The sequence below is a fragment of the Lagenorhynchus albirostris genome, chromosome 16, assembly GCF_949774975.1.
Source record: "Lagenorhynchus albirostris chromosome 16, mLagAlb1.1, whole genome shotgun sequence".
NCBI lineage: Eukaryota > Metazoa > Chordata > Mammalia > Artiodactyla > Delphinidae > Lagenorhynchus > Lagenorhynchus albirostris.
This window is the reverse complement of record NC_083110.1, coordinates 22,415,114-22,435,213: the sequence shown is the minus strand read 5'-3', so window position 1 is coordinate 22,435,213 and position 20,100 is coordinate 22,415,114. Positions and strand designations below refer to the sequence as shown.

Below are 20,100 nucleotides of genomic sequence, written 5' to 3'. Positions count from 1 at the left end.
CTTGTGGGACCAGAGCTCCGTCAGCAAGCTGCCAGCAGCCCACCCGCCATGCTGAGGGTACCCTCCAGCCTGGCCCTCTACTCTAGTCAGAGCTAAGGGGGACTGTACAAAGGGGCTCCAATTCCTGTCCTCAGTGAGTGTGGTTTAGTGTGAATAAATCAATCTTCCTTGAATCGATTCTGAGGCTGTAGAATCTCCAGTTGGCAAGATTACTGAGAACGTCCTTATCCTGTGGCTTTGGGTCCATGCGGGCATCTCGGGCCTCCACGGGGGTAGTGGGGTCTGAGTGGGATACAGACCCTCCAGTCCCCCTTCCATCAGAGCAGCTCTGGGTTTGTCAGTTTTATATATTTAGGCTCCAAACAGGATGTCCGCTCCCCCCCCCCACTTTGTTTTTGTTGGCAGGATAAGGGGAAATTTTTTCTAAAATAATGGTAATAATAGGGAGATTCTAAACTAACTCCACACTGGAAGCTGGAATCCTGCTTCTTCCCCACGAGCCGTTTCCTGTTGCCTGCTCACCTGCCCCGCTGCTGTGGGGAGCTCTCCCCTCCCGTCCTGTTTGATGGTGGGCGGTCCAGCAGGCGGTAAGCTCTGCCTCCTTGGGTATTTCCTGGGTTCTAGCACCATCCCTTGGTCTAACCAGTGATGGTTTTGCTCCCCCGCAGGAGGCCTCTCCCCCTTGGCGCTGCTTGCCTGGTGGAGCCTGGGGTTGGATGCAGGAGCCCAGGTCTGCCCTCACCATTCTTTCCCTTGCCCCTCCCAGGCCCTGTCCTTCACATATCTCATCCTGGCCACGGGCAGCACTGGGCTCTTCCCAGGCAAGTTTAACCAGGTGTCCAGCCAGCAGATGGCCATCCAGGCCTATGAGGACATGGTGATGCAGGTGAGCTGCCTGCTGCCTGGCGGCAGGACAGTGAGGGCAGAGCCGGGGGTGGGGGCCCCTGGGAGAGTGGGACAGCTGTGGGGATGCCTGGGGCTGCAGTGGCGCTGTAGAGATGGAGAATGGAAGAGGCTGGAAGAGGTGGAAGAGATGGAAGAGGCTCCTGGGAGGAGACCTTTGGACCTGCTCATGCGGCGATTGGCTCCTGTTTGCACGGGGCTTGTGTTTATATTATAGAGCGGGCTTGGATCCATGCTGTCAGTCACTTCTCACGGGGATCTGGAGAGGTGGGTGGAATGGGTCTGTCCCCACTGAACAGATGAGGTGTGGGGACCCAGAGAAGGTCCTACAGCTGTGTGACCAAGGCCGGGTCTTTCCCTCTCTGCACAGCTGCTGAGAGGCCTGGGGAACCTCTGGCACAGTCATGAGCAGACGTAAGAGTGGAGGTTAGGAACCCGGCCTGGAACTCAGGCAGATCCGGGTCACCTGCAAGCTGGGCAGGTAGTGATAGTTGAGTGAGAAATGCAGGGAGACACCCAGCAAGAGCTGGCCCCGAGGCAGCACATTTGGACCCTGAACTTGGAAAAGGTTCTCTACACTCCTTTGGCCAAGGAACCCACTCCCCAGGCGGACCCCGAGGCAGGGCAGATTTGAGGGCGCACCTTAACGTTTCCTCCTCCTCCAGGTCCAGTGCGCACAGTCCATCGTGGTGATCGGAGGAGGCTCTGCGGGAGTGGAGATGGCAGCAGAGATTAAAACAGAATACCCTGAGAAAGAGGTGGGCCAGTGGCCTTGGCCTTGAACTCTCGGAGGCGGGCTTCTTTTCTGTCTGACAAACATCAGAATTTGCTCAGGGCCTGGGAGGGGAGCCCCGTTACCATAAAGTGGGAGCGTGTGTTTCCTGTCTCCTGCTCTCTGCACTGGGGGACCCCCTAAAGTCCCATTCTGCTGGGAATTTTACCTGGAGAGCCAGGGTTCATCAGTGAAGGGTTCTGCCCTCTGGGCCAACCCGGAGGACCATGCCCTGGGGGGATACATTATGAAAGGTTAACTCCCACGTCCCGTGCAGTAATGTGGCCTTTGCAATAGAAACGTAGACTTTTGATGACCTCTTTTTGCTAACAACCAGCTTGATCAAAGGCACCCTCATCGGTGTCTTGTCTGGAGCAAGCACAGCCTTTTGGTCTTTAAGGGACAGTAGCCCTTGCTCTAGACAGCACGTAGGGGGACCCTGAAGTGTACACCTCACAGCCCATGCTGGGGAAGGACTGGCCAGCACTGCCTCTTTTTAGTGATAAAGGGATGGAGACCCTTCCGGCATCCTGGAGAGGAAGGAAGCAGGCTGTGAAGGCTCAGCCTGGGGCTCAGTGGTGATGGGCAGTTATGGGTCCGTGAGGCAACGGCTTGCCTGCAGCTGATGCCAGATCAGCTTCTGGGAGCCACGTGGAGCCTGTGTCTGGTTCTTTTTCCCTAGGGAAAGGCAGGTTGGTTTTGAAAAGTAAGATAAATATGGGCTAATTTAATTATATGGCTATTCTCTGACAAATTATTGGAAATTATTACGGGTGGTTCATGTAGAAGTTTATTAATTTTGATTTATGGGGTAAGGACTGGTCTGAAGTAGTAAATAACTCAGTATAATCCCCAAATGTTTGTAACTAATAGACAGATAAGAGTAACAGTAGCCACCCTTTATTAAAGAGTCGCTATGTGCTGAGTTACGTGCTTTACACTTACTTTCTCGTTTCATCATTACAATATTCCTGAGTAGGACTGTGACCCATCTTACTGGGTCTTCAGGAGGTGACTGAGTGGGTATCTGAGATGGGATTTCAACCCAGGCAGTCTGATTTCACAGCTCAAGCTTGGAACATCACTGCGGGCTCCCTCGCACTTCACTGCAGACCCAGACAGCAAGTAGACGTGCCTGGAAGCACCAGTTTCAGAACCAGCCTTAATGTAAATGTCAGCCTGATTTGCAGTTAGAATGTCGATGGCTTATATATAGACTGTATAAGTGCCCAAGGATGCTTGAAAATCATTTTCCACGTGGTCCTCGGTGAGGTGTGTGCTGTGAAGCATTGGCACGTCGGAAAAAATCCTACCCTGGGAGATGTGGGCTCCAGCCCAGCTCACCATTAACTGGTTCTAGCAGTGGGCAAAGTACTTCTCTGGGCCCTCCGTTTCCTCAGTTGGGGAGACAGGCTGATGTGTTTTCAAGCCTCTTTGTGTGAGCAGGAGACTCAGTGGCTCCCTCTCTGCCCTGTGGTTGTTTGTCCCCAGGTCACTCTCATTCACTCCCGAATGGCCCTCGCAGACAAGGAGCTCCTGCCCTGTGTCCGGCAGGAAGTGAAGGAGATCCTGCTCCGGAAAGGCGTGCAGCTGCTGCTGAGTATGTGTCAGGCCCCTCCTGCCCTGCCCCTCTCCCTGGCCTGGTGAGACTTGGCTGCGGCTTGGTCCCTGCTCACAGCCTGAGCGTGGCCGCGCTCAACCCCAGGCTCTCTGTGTCCTGAGGTGGGGCTGCAGAGCCTGTTTAGCCTTGTCGTCCAGCTGGAGGTGTGTCCGTCCCCAGGCAGGGCAGAGGCCCCGGTACTTACGGGATTTTCCTGTCAATGAAGGCAGCACTGTCCTGGCTGTTGCTTTGGATACAGTACAGGTGGTACCCATTTGTTGAATGGTTTAAAAAGTCATATAAAAGGGACTTCCCTGGTGGTCCAGTGGTTAAGACTCTGTGCTTCCAACACAGGGGGCGCGAGTTCGATTCCTGATCAGGGAACTGAGATTCTACATGCTGTGTGGTGAGGCCAAAAAAAAAAAAAAAAAAATCATATAAAAGATTTGACCTGAATTACGATATCTCTTTAGTGGAGAGAATAGGTGTTTTGGGTTTGTATTTTGAGGCTGGTGGAGAGCGTGGCTTCTGTCCAGAGCAGAAGGGAAGAGACCTACCCAGCATGTTAGAGTGGGGCTCTCTCCCGGGGGTGTGACCCCCGCCCCCCAGTTCACGGGCCCGACACTCTCACCTTTTGCAGGGCGGGCGAGGTGTCTGCTCTCTGAGAGCCCTCCCGGCTCCTGGGCTCTGCAGAGGTGGCTGTGCAGCCCTCTGCCCGCCTGCACTTCCAGGCAGTGAGGAGAGTGGGCCGGCCCTGGACTTCCCTTGCTTACCCCTGTCGGTGGTGAGCCCAGAGGGCTCATCTTTCCTGGTTAGAAGTGGACATTCAGGGAGGCGTGGTTGAGGTCTTCCTCAAATAGCTTTTCCCAGAACCTCTTGGGAAACTCAGCCTCACTTCCCCAAATTGCTTCTTGGAACTTGCTTTCCATCGGATCCCTTGGGGCCAAATGTCCAGATTGTGCTTCTTGGGGTGGCGGAGCGGACCGGTCTCCAGCCCCCAGGCCAGCCCTGGCTTGGGACCCCGCCTCGGTGGCGTGCCTGCCCTCTGCCAGCCTCCTGGTCACAGGCCTCCCCTGACAGGTGAGCGGGTGAGCAACCTGGAGGCGCTGCCTCTCAACAAGCATCGCGAGCACATCACGGTGCAGACGGACAAAGGCACGGAGGTGGCCGCCAACCTGGTGATCGCCTGCAGCGGTATCAAGATCAACAGTTCGGCCTACCGCAGCGCGTTTGGTAAGTGGGAGGCCGGGCCGTGACTCCTCCCCAGGCTGCCTCCTCCCGCTCCAGCCCCCGGGAAGGCCCTGCAGGCCTCTCCCCCGAGGAACTGGCACTCCACCCTCCCACCCCCAGCCCCAGTCTCAACAGCTCATTTGGTCTCTTCAGACTTTAAATTTAGGTTCAGGGCCACTCTTGCTGGGCTTTCCTCAGCTGTGTTGATGGTGATTGAGGCCAGGGTGGCCAAAGTGACCAGAATCTTCCAAAATCAGAGCCCACCCCCTAGTGGTGAGAGATGGGAACAGGTTTTAGAAGGAAGAAAAAGATCTATTTTTCTGTTACTTTCCTTGGAACACCAATGCAGAGGAAATTCCAGGGTCAGGCCTTTCTCTGTTCACAGGTCCCCAAACCCTGACCCAGACGTTTGCCACTTGAGCTTGGAAACGATCATGGGGAGAGGGGGGTAATGAGACCTCCGTGCGTAAAGCTGAATATTGACCTATTGAGCTAACTGGAGGTGGGGGCAGCTAGACCCATGGCTCCATCTGTGAGCTGGAGGCTCAGTGGCTCCTTCTCAGGCCCCGAGGTGGCCATGTCCCCAGGTCCCCATCATTTACTCCCAGATACCTTTCCTGGACAAGAAGCTCCTGCTGTGTGTCTGGCAGGAAAGAATTATCCAATCCCAGAAGGAAGCTAGTCCAGGCCATGTGTGGGGCTGGGATCGAGGACTTATAATATACAGAGATCCCAGGACTTAACACCTAATGGTCCTAATGGTATATTTTCAAAGGTAAATTCTTTTAAGTCCCTTAAAAAGAAAAGTTTATCATCTATTAAAGCCCTGCATTTATTTAAAAAAATCTGATCCACATTCAAAAGGAAATCCAAGACTGGGCTAGGGTGTAACTTAATCATCGTAAGTGAGTCATTGTCAGTCGTGGTAACTTACAAAGAGTCATGTGCGTTATATAAAATGACACTTGCTGGTCTTTCTGACCAGTTTCCACCCCAAAATAGTAACCTCGCCTTTGCAGGAAGAGTTCTGAGGGGGGGACTTAAGGCAGAAGTAAACCAGACAGGAGGTTTGCCTCTTGAGGATGTGCCTTTGGAGGGTAGCTGGACCGGCACCACAGCCCATCCTCTCTGTGTTCCGGTGGCCACTTCTTGAGGCAGCTCAGGATCTTGGTTTCGGGCTGGTTTTCTCGCAGGTGATCAGCTGGCCAGCGACGGCGCTCTGAGAGTGAACGAGTACCTCCAGGTGGAGGGCTACAGCCACATCTACGCCATCGGTGACTGCGCCGATGTGAGGGAGCCCAAGATGGCCTATCACGCCAGCCTCCACGCCAGTGTCGCTGTGGCCAACATCGTCAACTCCATGAAACAGAGGCCCCTCAAAGCCTACAAGCCAGGTCAGGAAGCTCCCCACGCGGCACAGTTTTAAGAGAGTCGGGGTTAGAAACGGTGAAGCCTTTGTGGGCTTTACGATGCCTGACCGCTAGAACACACTCTCAAAGCTGGGGACAGAAACCTCGCCCAGAGCTCTAGGAAAGTATGTCAGGGACTTGCACACGTTCCTGAAGGCCTTACGCATCTCCCTGCCCTGACACTGAAGGCCCCGGGAAGGGTCTGTGCCCTGGGAGTTGCAGGCCCATGGATGGTGAGCAGGATTCTAGATTAGCGCACGACTCTGCTTCACAGGTTCGCTGACGTTCCTCCTGGCCATGGGGAGAAATGACGGCGTGGGCCAGATCAGTGGCTTCTACGTGGGGCGGCTCATGGTTCGGCTGGCCAAGAGCCGGGACCTGTTGGTCTCCACGAGCTGGAAAACCATGCGGCAGTCTCCACCCTGATGGGGAGGCTGGGCGGGAGATAGGTACTGTCACCGCCCGGCGATTAGATTTCTTGACAAATGGTACCCGCTTGACAAATGCCAAAGGGCAAAAGCTCTTTTCCTGGAGTAAGATGTCAGTGATGTACTGACCAGAAACACAACTTAGACAAAACCAAAAACTGGGAGAGAGAGAGAGGGATATTGGTGTTAAAAGAAAAAGACACCCTTAAAGGAGTCTTTCTGTTTCAAAGGTCTGCTGGCTGAATGGTTCACTTGGTCCTGGGGAGGGCACAGCCCACCTTCTCTACCCCAGCCTCCTCTTGGGTGTGTGTGTGTGTGTGTGTGTGTGTGTGTGTGTGCGCGCGCGCACGTGCACATGGTGTGTGGCATTCAGAGCTCTCAGAGTATGGGCGAGAGCTCAGTATCCTGGTGGCAGGAAGGGTCTCCCTGTCTGTAAGGGCAGGAGGGAGGGCCTGCACAAGGAGACCAGCTAAGGAAGGGGGACTGGGGTGGAGAGATGGCCTACATCCCAACCTCTCCCATCACATTAGGAGGTGGGGAAGCCTATAACATCCTGCAGCACTCAGGTTGTTAATAGGAGCTTAATTTTAAACTGTTAGTCCCTACCGTCTTTAATCTTCATGAATCTTTCTATATTTCTATTTTTAGATCCTGATTATATACCATAGGTTGTATTTAAGAAGCGTTAGATAAAATTTCCCTCCTGGTGAGTCCATCCTAATGGAGAGTGAGTTTTTTTACAAAGCTAACGGGTTAAGACAGAAACCTGGCCTGCCAGCTGCTGGGGGTGTTTAAAGAAAGACAGCCAAGCTAGCGTGACCGTCGGGTGGGTCGCCATCCTGCTAACATTCAGGGAGCAGAGGAGGTTTCAGTAGGTGAACCCCTGCATGCTTCCAGGCTACTGTCTTAGGCAAATTTGTAAGTGACAAAACTCCAGCCAATGCTGGGGCAGGGGTACCCTGTGGGAACCTTTGTAGTTCTGTGCTGCTTGTTTCTTGGTCAGCCCCAATGTCACTTATCTGGAGGTGTAGCCATGTGGCAATAATGCCTGCCACCAATTATGTTAAGGTATAAAAATGACTCCTCTGTTTGGGAGAGGACTTCTAATCAGGATAAACCTATTTTGGACCACATGGGCAAGATCTCTAAGGCAGAAGTTGTTGATGAGTTCATCTGAATAAATTCAGGCCCTGCCCCAGCCCACCCTACCCCTCCCTGCCCACTTTTTTTTTTTTTTTTTGCAGTATGCGGGCCTCTCACTGTTGTGGCCTCTCTCGTTGCGGAGCACAGGCTCCGGATGTGCAGGCTCAGCGGCCATGGCTCACGGGCCCAGCCGCTCCGCGGCATGTGGGATCTTCCCAGACCGGGGCACGAACCCATGTCCCCTGCATCAGCAGGCAGACTCTCAACCACTGCGCCACCAGGGAAGCCCCCTGCTCACTTTTAATGGTAACCTCTGGGTACTTGGCCAGAATTCTTAGGATACCACCCTCACGAGGGTTCTTGGTCTGTCCTGTCTGCGCTGTGGCCCAGGTCTGTTCCATTTTGTTGCCCAGGCCTAAGTGAGACTGTGCCTTTGTCCCAAAGGATGGCCACCCCAGGGAGGCTTCACCCAGTCCTCCATTCCCGTGGACCACAGCCAACCAGGCTCCCCTTCTGGAAGTGGGACCTGTTGCCTGAGAAACACAAGCCATTCCGTGCCGTCTGACCTGGGGCCTAGCATGGTGGGAGTCTCAGCTCCATAGTGATAGGCCTGGTTCTATTTATAACATTCTTAAGTTTCCACCCATAGGGACACAGTTCTCCAGACTGAGCAAGATGTTACAATAAAAGAGTATGTTGTAAGAAAGACACTGGATCTTTTATTTTTTTTCCTTTCATTTTCTTTTTCTTTAAAAAAAACAAAACAAAACAAAAGCCTGAAGCAAAATCTTTCTAGGAGTAGTTACAGATATTATAGGGGTAAGGGTAGGGGCACTAAAACAGAAAGAAAAGCACCAGTAAGATGCCTTTCTAATTTTCTTCTCTCCATCACTGAATACAGACAGCCAACAAAGCCCAAGTCACTTCTTTGCCCTCTTCCCTTGCAAAAAAGGAGAAACAGAAGATTTTAAGAATTTTGAAAGGATTTTGTGTATGTGAGTGTGTAAAAGTCAATGCTATAAATCTAAAACGAAGTCTGTTTTTTTAAAAAAGTTCTAAAACAACAGGAAGAAAACACATGGAAAGAAACCCCTGGTGGAGACCTGGTTAATTACAGACTGAGGCTCTTTTTAACGAGAATATAAAATGCAGAGGGCTCTTCCCGTGGGCAGGACCTGCTCCCGCAGCCTCTGCCACCCACTTCCCTTTCAGCTGCCCTCCGCTCCCCTGCCGTCACCCTTCCTCTCTCCTTTTAAAAGATAAAACCCAGCTCCTGTGACTTTGATCCTCCTGATTCCGGATGGTGAGCGCGGTGGCCACCAGTGGGCGCGGGGCGGCTACTTGGCATCAAGCTTGGCCATCTCCTGCACATAGATGCCGATGCTCTCGCTGTCGAAGAGCAGGAAGTAGACGTTCTTCAGTGAGGATGCGCTCGAGTCGTCGAAGTGGGCCGAGATGGCTTTGAGGGTCACCTGGGCTGCCGTCTGTTTGGGGAAGCAGTTTCTGTGCCAAAGGAAGAGAAGAGCTGACGTCACTTTGGTCCTGGGACCCATGGAGTACTCTGCCCTCAGCCCGGGATAGGGGCAATGTGGTTCCTTCTCATCTTGGCACCAGGTCCTTGTTCCTATCACTCGGGGTCTCACCGTGTGCAGGCTGGTCCACGCATGATCTGCTTTCACCTCAAAAGAGGGACAGCCCAGGAGGGGGACAGACAGGGCACACTGTCCCCACTTCACATATGCCACACTGGCTCAGAGTGGCACAATGGTTTTAGGGCTGTATGGTGAGCGGTGGCCTGTGTTTGAATCTATGTGGCCTGACTCAAGTCCAGCTGAGCTTTAAGAACTACCAACTCAGCTAACACAACATTGTTAATCAACTATACTCCAATATAAAATAAAAGTTAAAAACAAACAAACAAAAAACCCCTACCCACTCAGCATTTTAAAAAGCCAATATAGGGCTTCCCTGGTTACGCAGTGGTTGAGAGTCCGCCTGCCGATGCAGGGGACACGGGTTTGTGCCCCAGTCTGGGAAGATCCCACATGTCGCGGAGCGGCTGGGCCCGTGAGCCATGGCCACTGAGCCTGCGCATCCGGAGCCTGTGCTCCGCAATGGGAGAGGCCACAGCAGTGAGAGGCCCGTGTACCGCAAAAAGGAAGGAAAAAGAAAAAAAAGCCAATATAGGGAATTCGCTGGCGTTCCAGTGGTTAGGACTGCATACTTTCACTGCCAAGGGCGTGGGTTCAATCCCTGGTCAGGGAACTAAGATCCCATAAGCCTCGCAGCACGGCAAAAAAAAAAAAAAAAAAAAAGGCAATATAGGTTTTATTAGTTCCCTCAAAACTGGTTTACGTGCTGAACAGATTGTTTATTAAAGGGCAATAATGTATGCTCAAAAGTACATCTTCATTAATTCCTGTTTCATGCATTTCGTGTTCCTCTCGCTAACCTGTGTGGACGTGCCAATGTAATTTGAGCAGTGACGATTCTGGGCAGGGCCCCAAAAGCCCCAGGATGCCATGGTGGAGCTGTGCGCCAGGGACGCAGCCATTGTGACACCCCTGGTCATTTGGGGTCAGCCACCAAGCCCCTTGGGCGGGTCCAGGATTGGCCCGCCTAATAAGAATTCTTCTCACTCGGCTGCCCCGTCCCAAGCCCAGAACATCTCGGCACGTGGGCCCAGCTATGCAAAGAATTCAACCCGCAGTGCCTCCAGGCCAGGCTGTGGAGACCCAGCGCTGCCTGCTCAGGTTGAGATAGGATTACGGCAGGAAGCTAGGCCTCATTCCTTCCTTCTTCGCCTTCCTGTGACTCGGCTGTAACAGAATGTCTTCAGAGTGTAAATCATATCTGCGCTACAGAGGGGCTTCTCAGGAGAAAGGGTGTTCAGAATTAAAGCAATAACTCACACTGGCTGTGAGCGTGAGGGGAGAGGCCCTGCTACACGTGAGGGCAGACAGCCTCATTATTTACCTGAAATACTGCTCCCATGCCCAGTCGGGGTCTGTGGCAATTAGAGCAATCATTTCTCCAACCCCTAAAAGCAAGCCCTTGCTGAGAGCCTTTCACTTCTCCAGCCTCAGCCTCGAGGCTCTCCCAGCCCCAGAGCAGCACCGGAATCCCCTGGGGATTCTGCGATTGGCATCCTAACCCCGTGGGCTCTCCGCTGCTGGTCTGTGGACCACACTTGGAGGAGCAAGTGCCTTTGAGCCTGGTGTTTCGGATCCAGTGCTCTAGACTGGGATAGCTGGCAGGAACGTGGCTCTCAGAAGGCTCTCAGAAGAGAACTCTGCCTCCTGCTCCTCCCAGAATGGGCTTTCTCCCTGCATTTTTTTTTTTTTTTTTTTGCGGTACGCGGGCCTCTCACTGTTGTGGCCTCTCCCGTCACGGAGCACAGGCTCCGGACGCACAGGCTCAGCGGCCATGGCTCACGGGCCCAGCCGCTCCGCGGCATGTGGGATCTTCCCAGACCGGGGCACGAACCCGTGCCTCCTGCTTCGGCAGGCGGACTCTCAACCACTGCGCCACCAGGGAAGCCCTCTCCCTGCATTTTGAAGGATGGAAACTGCGTCTCTTGCTCTATCGCCTGGTCAATGTGCTTGGCTGTGCTGGCAGCCCTTGGTCACGTCCTCTGGGATGGCCAGACTGGATGTGACCAAGTCGGGGAGCAGCTGGTCCCCAGCGAGAAGGCTGGACAAGCGGACCCAGCACCCTTGCCACCCCCCTGGAGGAGAACATCTTACCTGCCGCTGGGGAAGGGTGGGAACGCCACCGACTTCAGCTTCTTGTCCTCTGCTGCCGACAGGCAGTTTTTGATGGTCTCTTCAAGCTGTTCTTCACATTTGTCGGAGCCCCACTGAGGGATGTGACAGTGGATGACGAATTTGGCTGCAAGTCCGCTGGACTGGCTGACGGCGGCTGGGACACGACAGAGAAATGCCGCAGGTTATTTCCTACGTCTTCACCTTAAGCCAGGGGATTAGGCTCAATCGCCTGTGTCCCTCTTAGGAGAGTAGGAGCCGTATCAGAATTGCTTTTGACAGTTGGCACAAGCTTTGGGTAAACACACTGAAAGCTGATGTGACAGCATGTCACACACTCTCACATGGTCTGCCTCCTGGCCACAGGTTAGGTGACTCCTAATCAAAGGTACACAGTGGAATCGTCTCTGATCCCTGGAAATTGTGAATGTTTCCTTACATGGCAAAAGAGTCTTTGCTGGTGTGATTAAGTGAAGGATTGTGAGATGAGAAGTTTACCCTGGACTCTCCAGTTGAGCCCTAAGTGTAATCACACAGGTCCTAATAAGAGGGAGGCAGGGAAGTCAAAGGTAGGAGAAGGCGCTGTGATGAAGGAACAAGAGTTGGAGTGATGCGTCCAGGAGCCAAGGAATGCAGGAGCCTAGAAGCCGGAACAGGCAAGGGACGGCTGCTCTGAGAAGGAACCAGCCCTGCCAGCACCTCGATTTTGGCTTCTTAAGACTCATTGTGGGGAATTCCCTAGCGGTCCAGTGGTTAGAACTGCGCCGAGGGCGTGGGTTCAATCCCTGGTCGGGGAACTAAGGTCCTGCAAGCTGCGCAGCGTGGCCAAAACAAACAGACAAGAAAACTGCCTAAAAAAATAAAGGTTATTAAAAAAAAAAGACTCATTGTGTACTTCTGACTCCAGAACGCTAACACAGTACACTTGTGTTGTTTGTTGCTACCAAGTTTGTGCTAATTTGTTAGAGCAGCGATTGGAAACCAATGCAACGGCTTTTTAAAAATGGACAAGCCCTCCCTTCTTGCCCCGTCTGAGATTCTGACTTGGTAGGTCTGATGCAGGCCTTGCGCTTGGTGATTTGAGGACCCTCCATAAATTTAGAACCGATCTACTGGGTTGTACGCATCCTCAGACAGGGACTGCCCTTTCGATCATCTCTACATACCTGAGGAGCCTACAGGGAGCAAGTGTTCACAGCGGGTTGTGAAACTGGATTATGCCTGCCTTGTCTCATAATTTCAGTTCATACTCCCTACTTTTATTTTTCACCCCACCCCCAAACCTATTTCCCATCAGTGACAGAGCTGATAATGAGGAACACCCGGGAAGTCCCTGTGGCCGTTGATCCCTGGAGAAGGGGCTGGGCCTGATCCACTGCCCACTCTGACCCCACATGCTGCTTGCCCCTAAGCTGCCCGCCTTGTGGAGCTGGGGCTCTGTGCCACTCAAGGAGCTGGGTGTAGCAAAGGTCCCCAACCCTCCCGCAGTGGCCAGGCTCTGGGAGCCTGGGGGAGTTCAGGCAGGCTGTGGCCGCTACGGGCTGTGTTTGTAACAAATGTATGTGTGTCTGTTTTAGGGCTGTGTGTGGGGTTGGTTTGAAAGACTTATTTGAAATATATGATGCCCGCCCAGCATGTGAGCCGTGTTTCCTAGTGACGCCCACAGTGCTGGAGAGGCTGTGACTGCACATGCCAGGGCTGGTGGAGACAGATGCAAGGGGCGTCCCCCGCCTGTCAGCTACGGCTGTGAACGCCTCGCCTTCCCAGTGCCCAGCTGGCGCCAACCATCTGATTAGTGAATGAGTGAGTGAAGGAATCAGTCAATATAAATACTGAGGAGGCAGTGGGCATGACTGGTTGACTCTATGACCTTGTACATTTGCACACCAGAAACGGAACGTCCCTGTCGGCCTTGTAGTCCAAGGGAACCCAGTACCCTGGGGATGGGCCCTTCCTGCTTGGGGCAAATTCCCTGAGGCACTTACTGCTCTCATGTGCTGGAGAGATTCCAGCTCTTTACACACCGGGTAATGATCATGTTACCAGCTGAATGGTATTCTTTTTTTTTTTTTTAATATTTATTTGTTTATTTGGCTGTGCCGGGTCTTAGTTGTGGCACGTGGGATCTAGTTCCCTGACCAGGGATCGAACCCGGAACCCATGCATTGGGAGTGTGGAGTCCTACCTACCTGACCACCAGGGAAGCCCTTGAATGGTATTCTTTTTAATGTTAAAGTCAGTTTATTTTTTAAAATAAATTTATTTATTTTATTTTTGGCTGCATTGGGTCTTCGTTGCTGCACGTGGGCTTTCTCTAGTTGCGGTGAGCAGGGGCTACTCTTCCTTGCCGTGCGCAGGCTTCTCATTGAAGTGGCTTCTCTTGTTGCAGAGCACGGGCTCTAGGCGCACGGGCTTCAGGAGTTGTGGCATGCGGGCTCAGTAGCTGTGGCTCACGGGCTCTAGAGGGCAGGCTCAGTAGTTGTGGCGCATGGGCTTAGTTGCTTCGTGGCATGTGGGATCTTCCTGGACCAGGGCTTGAACCCGTGTCCCCTGTATTGGCAGGCAGATTCTTAACCACTGCACCACCAGGGAAGCCCTAAAGTCATTTTAAATAAGAGGAATATACCACTAACGGCAATGTTAAGTCAAACATTTAATCAGGAAAAAAATGGCACGCCTTCTCATCCTTCTGACGCCCGCTATTTACACTAGATTTTGAAGGTAGTCCATGATAGCACATCAGCCTAAAACAAAGTATTTCCATGGCAACTGGAAATGGAGACCTTGGCTTGTAGTTGTAAGAATTTATAGTGTTCTTTACAGGTGCCAAGGTCAAGGTCAAGTGATCTCGGGGCTTGGGACACTGATATTTGGTAGAAGCATCTGCTAATACTCTTTATGTGATGTGATGTCACCTGGTGAGGACCATGCTCTGAGGATGGCAGTGCAGCTGCAAAGGGCCTCCAGAACCTTTCCTCAGGCGAGCCCACCTTCTCAGGGTCACCACAGCGAAGGGGACTGCAGGGTGGCCCCTTGTCTGGCTGGGAAGCTGCTGCTGCTAATCCTTGGTCTCTGCGACACTGTGCTTTTTCCTCCTGTCTCAGGTTCCTGCAACAGCCCCTCTTCCCCCTGCCCCCCGAGGCCCGGTGCTCTTCTCTCTGCTGCCCGACATGCTTGGCCCTGGCTTTTAAACAGCCATCTGCAAACCATTTTCGTCCTCAGTTTTCACCCCCTGCTTACCAGTGACATTGCTGGTGCCCCAGGTCCAACCTGTGCCCAAGAAAATCATCATTCACTCCCGAAGCCTGATTCCCCTTTCTCCATCTCTGTCGCCGGCACCACCTGTCGGTTTCCTCTGACTTGTCTCATTCCAGGCCCATCTGCTTCATTTCTACCGCCACCTCCCACCCCTGTCCCATCCACCTTCCTGGCTGGAATCAGGATGCATTTTACAATGGCTGTGGGCTTGGACTGAGATGAGTTCTTCCAGAGGGAAGTTGCATTTACTTCTGTGTCACCTGGGGACCCTACCATACCCAGGTCATGTCCCACTAACTTTCCTGATTGAAGTTTTTGGGCCGCAGTGGATTCAGCTGCAAATCCACAGGAGTACCAGCTTGTGGTTCAAGTTCCCTAGTGAGGTTTTTTGTCCCCCTCTGTCCACCCAATGCCAAGGTCAAGACAGGTACTTGGGGCTTCCCTGGTGGCACAGTGGTTAAGAATCCACCTGCCAATGCAGGGGACATGGGTTCAAGCCCTGGTCCAGGAAGATCCCACGTGCCACGGAGCAACTAAGCCCGTGCGCCACAGCTACTGAGCCTGCGCTCTAGAGCACGCGAGCCACAACTACTGAAGCCCGCGTGCCTAGAGCCCATGCTCTGCAACAAGAGAAGCCACCGCAATGAGAAGCCTGCGCACAGCAAGGAAGAGTAGCCCCTGCTCGCCACAACTAGAGAAAGCCTGCACCCAGCAATGAAGACCTAACACAGCCAAAAATAAGTAAATAAATTTATTAAGAAAAAAAAAAAGGTACTTGCTGCCCTTTCTGCATGGTAGTTCATGTCTTGCTAGCTCTTAAACTGAATGTGTCCTGGCTTTGTGTGGGGTCTCCTACTGGACACTCCATCCTGGAAATTTATTCTTTCTTACAATAAGGGCATATCTTACAATGGATGGTGTTTTGAAATTAAATGAAATATGGTGTTAGACCCTGATGAACTGTCTCCCCTTTTCCAGATTCACCCTCACCAATCCCTTCTTCCCAGGGAGCTACCACTGTTTGGCCCCAGGGCCATGGATACTTAGAGCTGACAGACATGCCCCGATTTCTTAGCTCCTGCTTGTTTCCTACAGCCCTCTCCTTCCTTCTGGATTCACTTCTGTTTCTCCCAGTGAGGCCTCTGTGGTCCTTTCAGCAAGAGTCTGAGGGCTTCTGACTCTCAATTTTTGCATGTCTGTAATTCTGCATCTTTCACCCTCCCTGTTGAATAATAACAAAGTAATACATGGACTTCTTAGTTGACAGTTTTTCCCCTCAGTGCTTTGAAGATACTTCTTTTCTGTCTCCAAGCATCCTTTGTTGCTGATGAGAAGTTGGCTGTCAGGAGAACCAGTTGGGTTCGTTGGGTTGCTTTTCAGGTTTCTCTTGATTTTTCAACTTTAGAGATGTCACCACGATGGGCCAGGTTTTGTTTGTTTTTTTTGGGTTTGTTTTTGGTTTAGCCACACCACGTGGCTTTCAGGATTGAGCTTGGGCCCACGGCAGTGAAAGCGTGGAGTCCAAACCACTGGACTGCCAGGGAATTCCTGATGGGCCAGGATTTGGATTTATTTTGATTTCATATACTCAGTGTTTTCAACCTGAGGACTCGTGGGTTTAATTCTGGAAAATTCTCAGCCATGATCTTTTTTTTTTTTTTTTAAATTGAGGGATAGTTGATTTACAACATGTTAGTTTCTGGTGCGCAACGTAGTGCTTCAAAATGTTTATAGATTACACTTCATTTAAAGTTATTATAAAATATTGGCTACATTGGCTGTATTCCCTGTGTTGTACAATATATCCTTGTAGCTTATTTATTTCACACATAGTAGTTTGTATCTCTTCATCTTTTCACATATTGCCTCTCTACCTCCTATTTTCTGCCTCTGGAACTGTTTAGAAGCGTGTTGGAGGCTCTCACTCTATGTAGAGAAGCTATTTTTCTCTCCTTCCCACCCCATCAGGCAGTTTGCAAGACCCCCGCAGTTAGGATCCTGTCCTACAAGGATGATTCAGGGCTCTGTCTCGTGGTCATATAGGGGAGGCGGTAGATCCAGACACTGAGCCAGTGGGCCACGTGGCCCTGGGCCTGGGCGAGGGGCTCTCTGCTCCCTTCTGCTACTCTAGAAAACAGAGTTCACACGAGCCATAGCCCTGGGTGGCGGTCAGAGCCTTGGCTTCCTGTAAGAGCTTGGGAGTTGCATCCAGCCCTTGCTTTGAGCAGCGAGCCTGGCTCTGGTCCCCTCCAAGCGTGAGGTGACTCCGTTCCCATCAGCAGGTAAGAGTTGACCTCCTGATGGCTCTGCATGTTACCAGACCTGGAGCCCAGCCCGCGGCTTCCACGTCCCCCTGCTGCTGCTGCCTGCAGCTCTTCTCTGTCCACATGGATGTTTGTTTATTTATTTATTTTGCCACGCCGTGCGGCACATGGGATTTTAGTTCCTTGACCTGGGACCGAACCCGTGCTCCCTGCATTGGGAGTGTGGAATCTTAACCACTGGACCGCCAGGGAAGTCCTGGATATTTATTTTATATTTCAGTGTGGCTCTGTCTTAAAATTTTAAAAAGGAAATTCTATCTATCATCGTATGGGGAGTGGTATGTGCAGACTGTAAAGTGCAGACTCATGTTCTGTCTTGACCGGAAGCCCCATTACTTTTCTAACTATCAAATCTGATCATCACATTCCCCAGCTCCTACTCTCATCTGTATAGGGTCAAATCTAGACCCTTAGCACAGCCCAAGGGCAAGGCTCATCTCTGACCGCCATTCCTCTCTTTCTCCCTGCTGCTCCTGACTGAGCCTTCTCACACACAGGTCTTATATCCTCCCTGGCGCCTCCCCAACTCCCCCAAGCAGAGAGCATGGCTCCCTCTCTGTGCCCCACTTGTGTGTCTGTTTCTCCTCCTCGACTGTCCAGTGCTTGAGGGCAGGAGTGGGTTTTATTTGTCTTTGGAGCCCCAGCACCAGGGCAGCACTTGGCACTGACTAGATGGTCCCTGGAGGTCGGCGGGTACACGGATCTGAAGTTGGGCCCGCCTGTCAAAAAGTTACCCAATATTCTTGAAAATAAGCGTTCAAACAAAAACCTGTGCACAAATGTTCAGAGCAGCTCTATTCACAAGAGCCAAAGGTGGAAACAACCCAAATGATGAATGGATAAACAAATGGAATAGTATTCAGTCATAGAAAGGAATGAAGTGCTGATACACGGTACAACATGGATGAACCTTGAAAACATTTTAAGTGAAAGAAGCCAGACACAGAAGATCACATATTTATACGATTCCACTTACATGAAACATCCAGAAGAGGCAAATCCATCAAAACAGAAGGCGGACTGGTGGCTGCCAGGGGTTGGGGGAGGGACGACGTGACTACTTGATGGGTGTGGGGTTTCCACAGAAGGTGATAAAAAGTTCTGGGACTAGATAGTGGTGGTGGAGAACAGTACTGAGTGTACTCAATGCCACCACATTGTACAATGTTTGAAGGTTACAATGGTAAATTTTGTCATGTGTATTTTCCACACACACACAAAGTTACCCAATTGCTCTAGAGCATTTTGGGGTGAGCTGGGATGCAAATTGGCTTGAGCTATCCAGACACTTTATAGTCCCCAAAGTGTACGAAATGATACGCAGGCCTGCTCAAATTATCTGAGAGATGCTAAAATAGCTTCCTGATGGGTTATGGCCTCTTTTGCTCTGCAAACTGAATGTGCGTGAAGCATGTTATGCTGGAGGGGAAGGTGGTGAGGCTGTGCAGGGAACAATGGCCTGATTCCACACTTACCTTCAGCTACTTCCAAAGGGCCCTGGGACTTGCGAAGCTCCTTTACTGTTTCCAAGAACTCTTTCCCCCCAGCCTTTTCCAAGGCCTTACCTGTGAAGGAAACAATGGAAATCCATTGTGGTTGCTCTTTTCAGTCATTAATTACACTGACAGAGTTTTACTAGGTCTTAAAAAAATTGCTTAGAAAGTAGGAATCAAACTTTGCAATTGAAATCCTGTTTGCCAGTGGTCACTGGTGACAGGGGTCCCTGGGCTTCTGTCCAGTGGGACTTCGATTTTAGCAAACTCTTTTGTTTTAAAGAATTATTTAATATTTTATTTTATTTTATATTGATTCTAATGTATCATAGGAGTTACTTCCCCAAAATGTTAATCACAGCTGGATTGATATTGCTAGTATCTGATACTAGCAATACTAGTATCAGATAAAATAGACTTTAAAATAGAGACTGTCACAAGAGATAAGGAGGGACACTACATAATGATCAAAGGATCAATCCAAGAAGAAGATATAACAATTATAAATGTTTATGCACCCAACACAGGAGCACCTCAATACATAAGCAAATGCTAACAACCATGAAAGGAGAAATCAACAGTAACACAGTAATAGTAGGGGACTTTAATACCCCACTTATACCAATGTACAGAGCAACCAAACAGAAAATAAATAAAGAAACACAAGCTTTAACTGACACAACAGACCAGATAGATTTAATTGATATTTATAGAACATTCCACCCAAAAGCGGCAGAATACACTGTCTTCTCAAGTGCACATGGAACATTCTCCAGGATAGATCACATCTTGGGTCACAAATCAAGCCTTGGAAAATTTAAAAAAATTGAAATCGTATCAAGCATCTTTTTTGACCACAATGGAAATCAATTACAGGAAAAAAAAATGTAAAAAACACAAATACATGGAGGCTAAATAGTGCACTACTAAATAACCAAGAGATCACTGAAGAAATCAAAGAAAAAATAACAAAATACATAGAAACAAATGACAATGAAAGCATGGCAACATAAAACCTATGGGACACAGCAAAAGCAGTTCTAAGAGGGAAGTTTATAGCCATTCAATCTCACCTCAGGAAACAAGAAAAATCTCAAATAAACAGTCTAACCTTACACCTAAAGCAACTAGAGAAAGAAGAACAAAGAAAACCCAAAGTCAGTAGAAGGAAAGAAATCATAAAGGTCAGAGCAGAAATAAATGAGATAGAAACAAAGAAAACAATAGCAAAGATCAATAAAACTAAAAGCTGGTTCTTTGAGAAGATAAACAAAATTGATAAACACTTAGCCAGACTCATCAAGAATAAAAGGGAGAGGACGCAAATCAATAAATTTAGAAATGAAAAAGGAGAGATCACAACTGATACTGCAGAAATACAAAGGATTATAAGAGACTACTACAAACAACTAGATGCCAATAAAATGGACAACCATGAAGAAATGGACAAATTCTTTGAAAGGTACAATTTTCCAAGACTGAACCAGGAAGAATTAGAAAATATAAACAGACCTATCACAAGTAGCGAAATTGAAACCATAATTAAAAATCTTCCAACAAACAAAAGTCCAGGATCAGATGGCTTCACAAGCAAATTCTATCAAACATTTAGAGAAGAGCTAACACTGATCTTTCTCACACTACCAAAAAATTGCAGAGGGAGAAACACTCCCAAATTCATACTATGAAGCCACAATCACCCTGATACCAAAACCAGAAAAAGATATCACACAAAAAAGAAAATTATAGACCAATATCACTGATGAACATAGATGC

General features: G+C 50.3%; 2 protein-coding genes across 10 annotated transcripts in view; one reads left to right on the top strand and one right to left on the bottom strand.

Moving 5' to 3' along the window:
- AIFM2 (apoptosis inducing factor mitochondria associated 2) overlaps nt 1-20,100 on the top strand; it is a 136,285-nt gene that overhangs the window by 7,989 nt on the left and 108,196 nt on the right. For 5 of the 9 annotated variants that reach the window (XM_060126493.1, XM_060126492.1, XM_060126487.1 and 2 more), the window contains exons 4-8: nt 767-886; nt 1,569-1,661; nt 3,167-3,275; nt 4,356-4,508; nt 5,699-5,899. In XM_060126493.1, coding sequence (XP_059982476.1) covers nt 767-886; nt 1,569-1,661; nt 3,167-3,275; nt 4,356-4,508; nt 5,699-5,899 — 676 coding nt within the window. Of the gene's footprint in view, nt 1-766; nt 887-1,568; nt 1,662-3,166; nt 3,276-4,355; nt 4,509-5,698; nt 5,900-6,188; nt 7,038-7,586; nt 8,192-8,386; nt 8,501-8,538; nt 10,788-20,100 lie in introns of those variants that run through there. The other 4 variants (XM_060126495.1, XM_060126494.1, XM_060126488.1 and 1 more) reach the window with 4 other exon arrangements.
- Nucleotides 8,211-20,100, bottom strand: part of LOC132507291 (core histone macro-H2A.2) — a 53,209-nt gene continuing 41,319 nt past the window's right edge. Inside the window, exons 7-9 of the mRNA XM_060126496.1 lie at nt 18,307-18,396; nt 11,232-11,406; nt 8,211-8,988 (exon numbers count right to left, since the gene is read on the bottom strand). Of these exons, the coding sequence (XP_059982479.1) occupies nt 8,823-8,988; nt 11,232-11,406; nt 18,307-18,396 (431 nt within the window). The 3' untranslated portion in view covers nt 8,211-8,822. The remainder of the gene's footprint in view (nt 8,989-11,231; nt 11,407-18,306; nt 18,397-20,100) is intronic.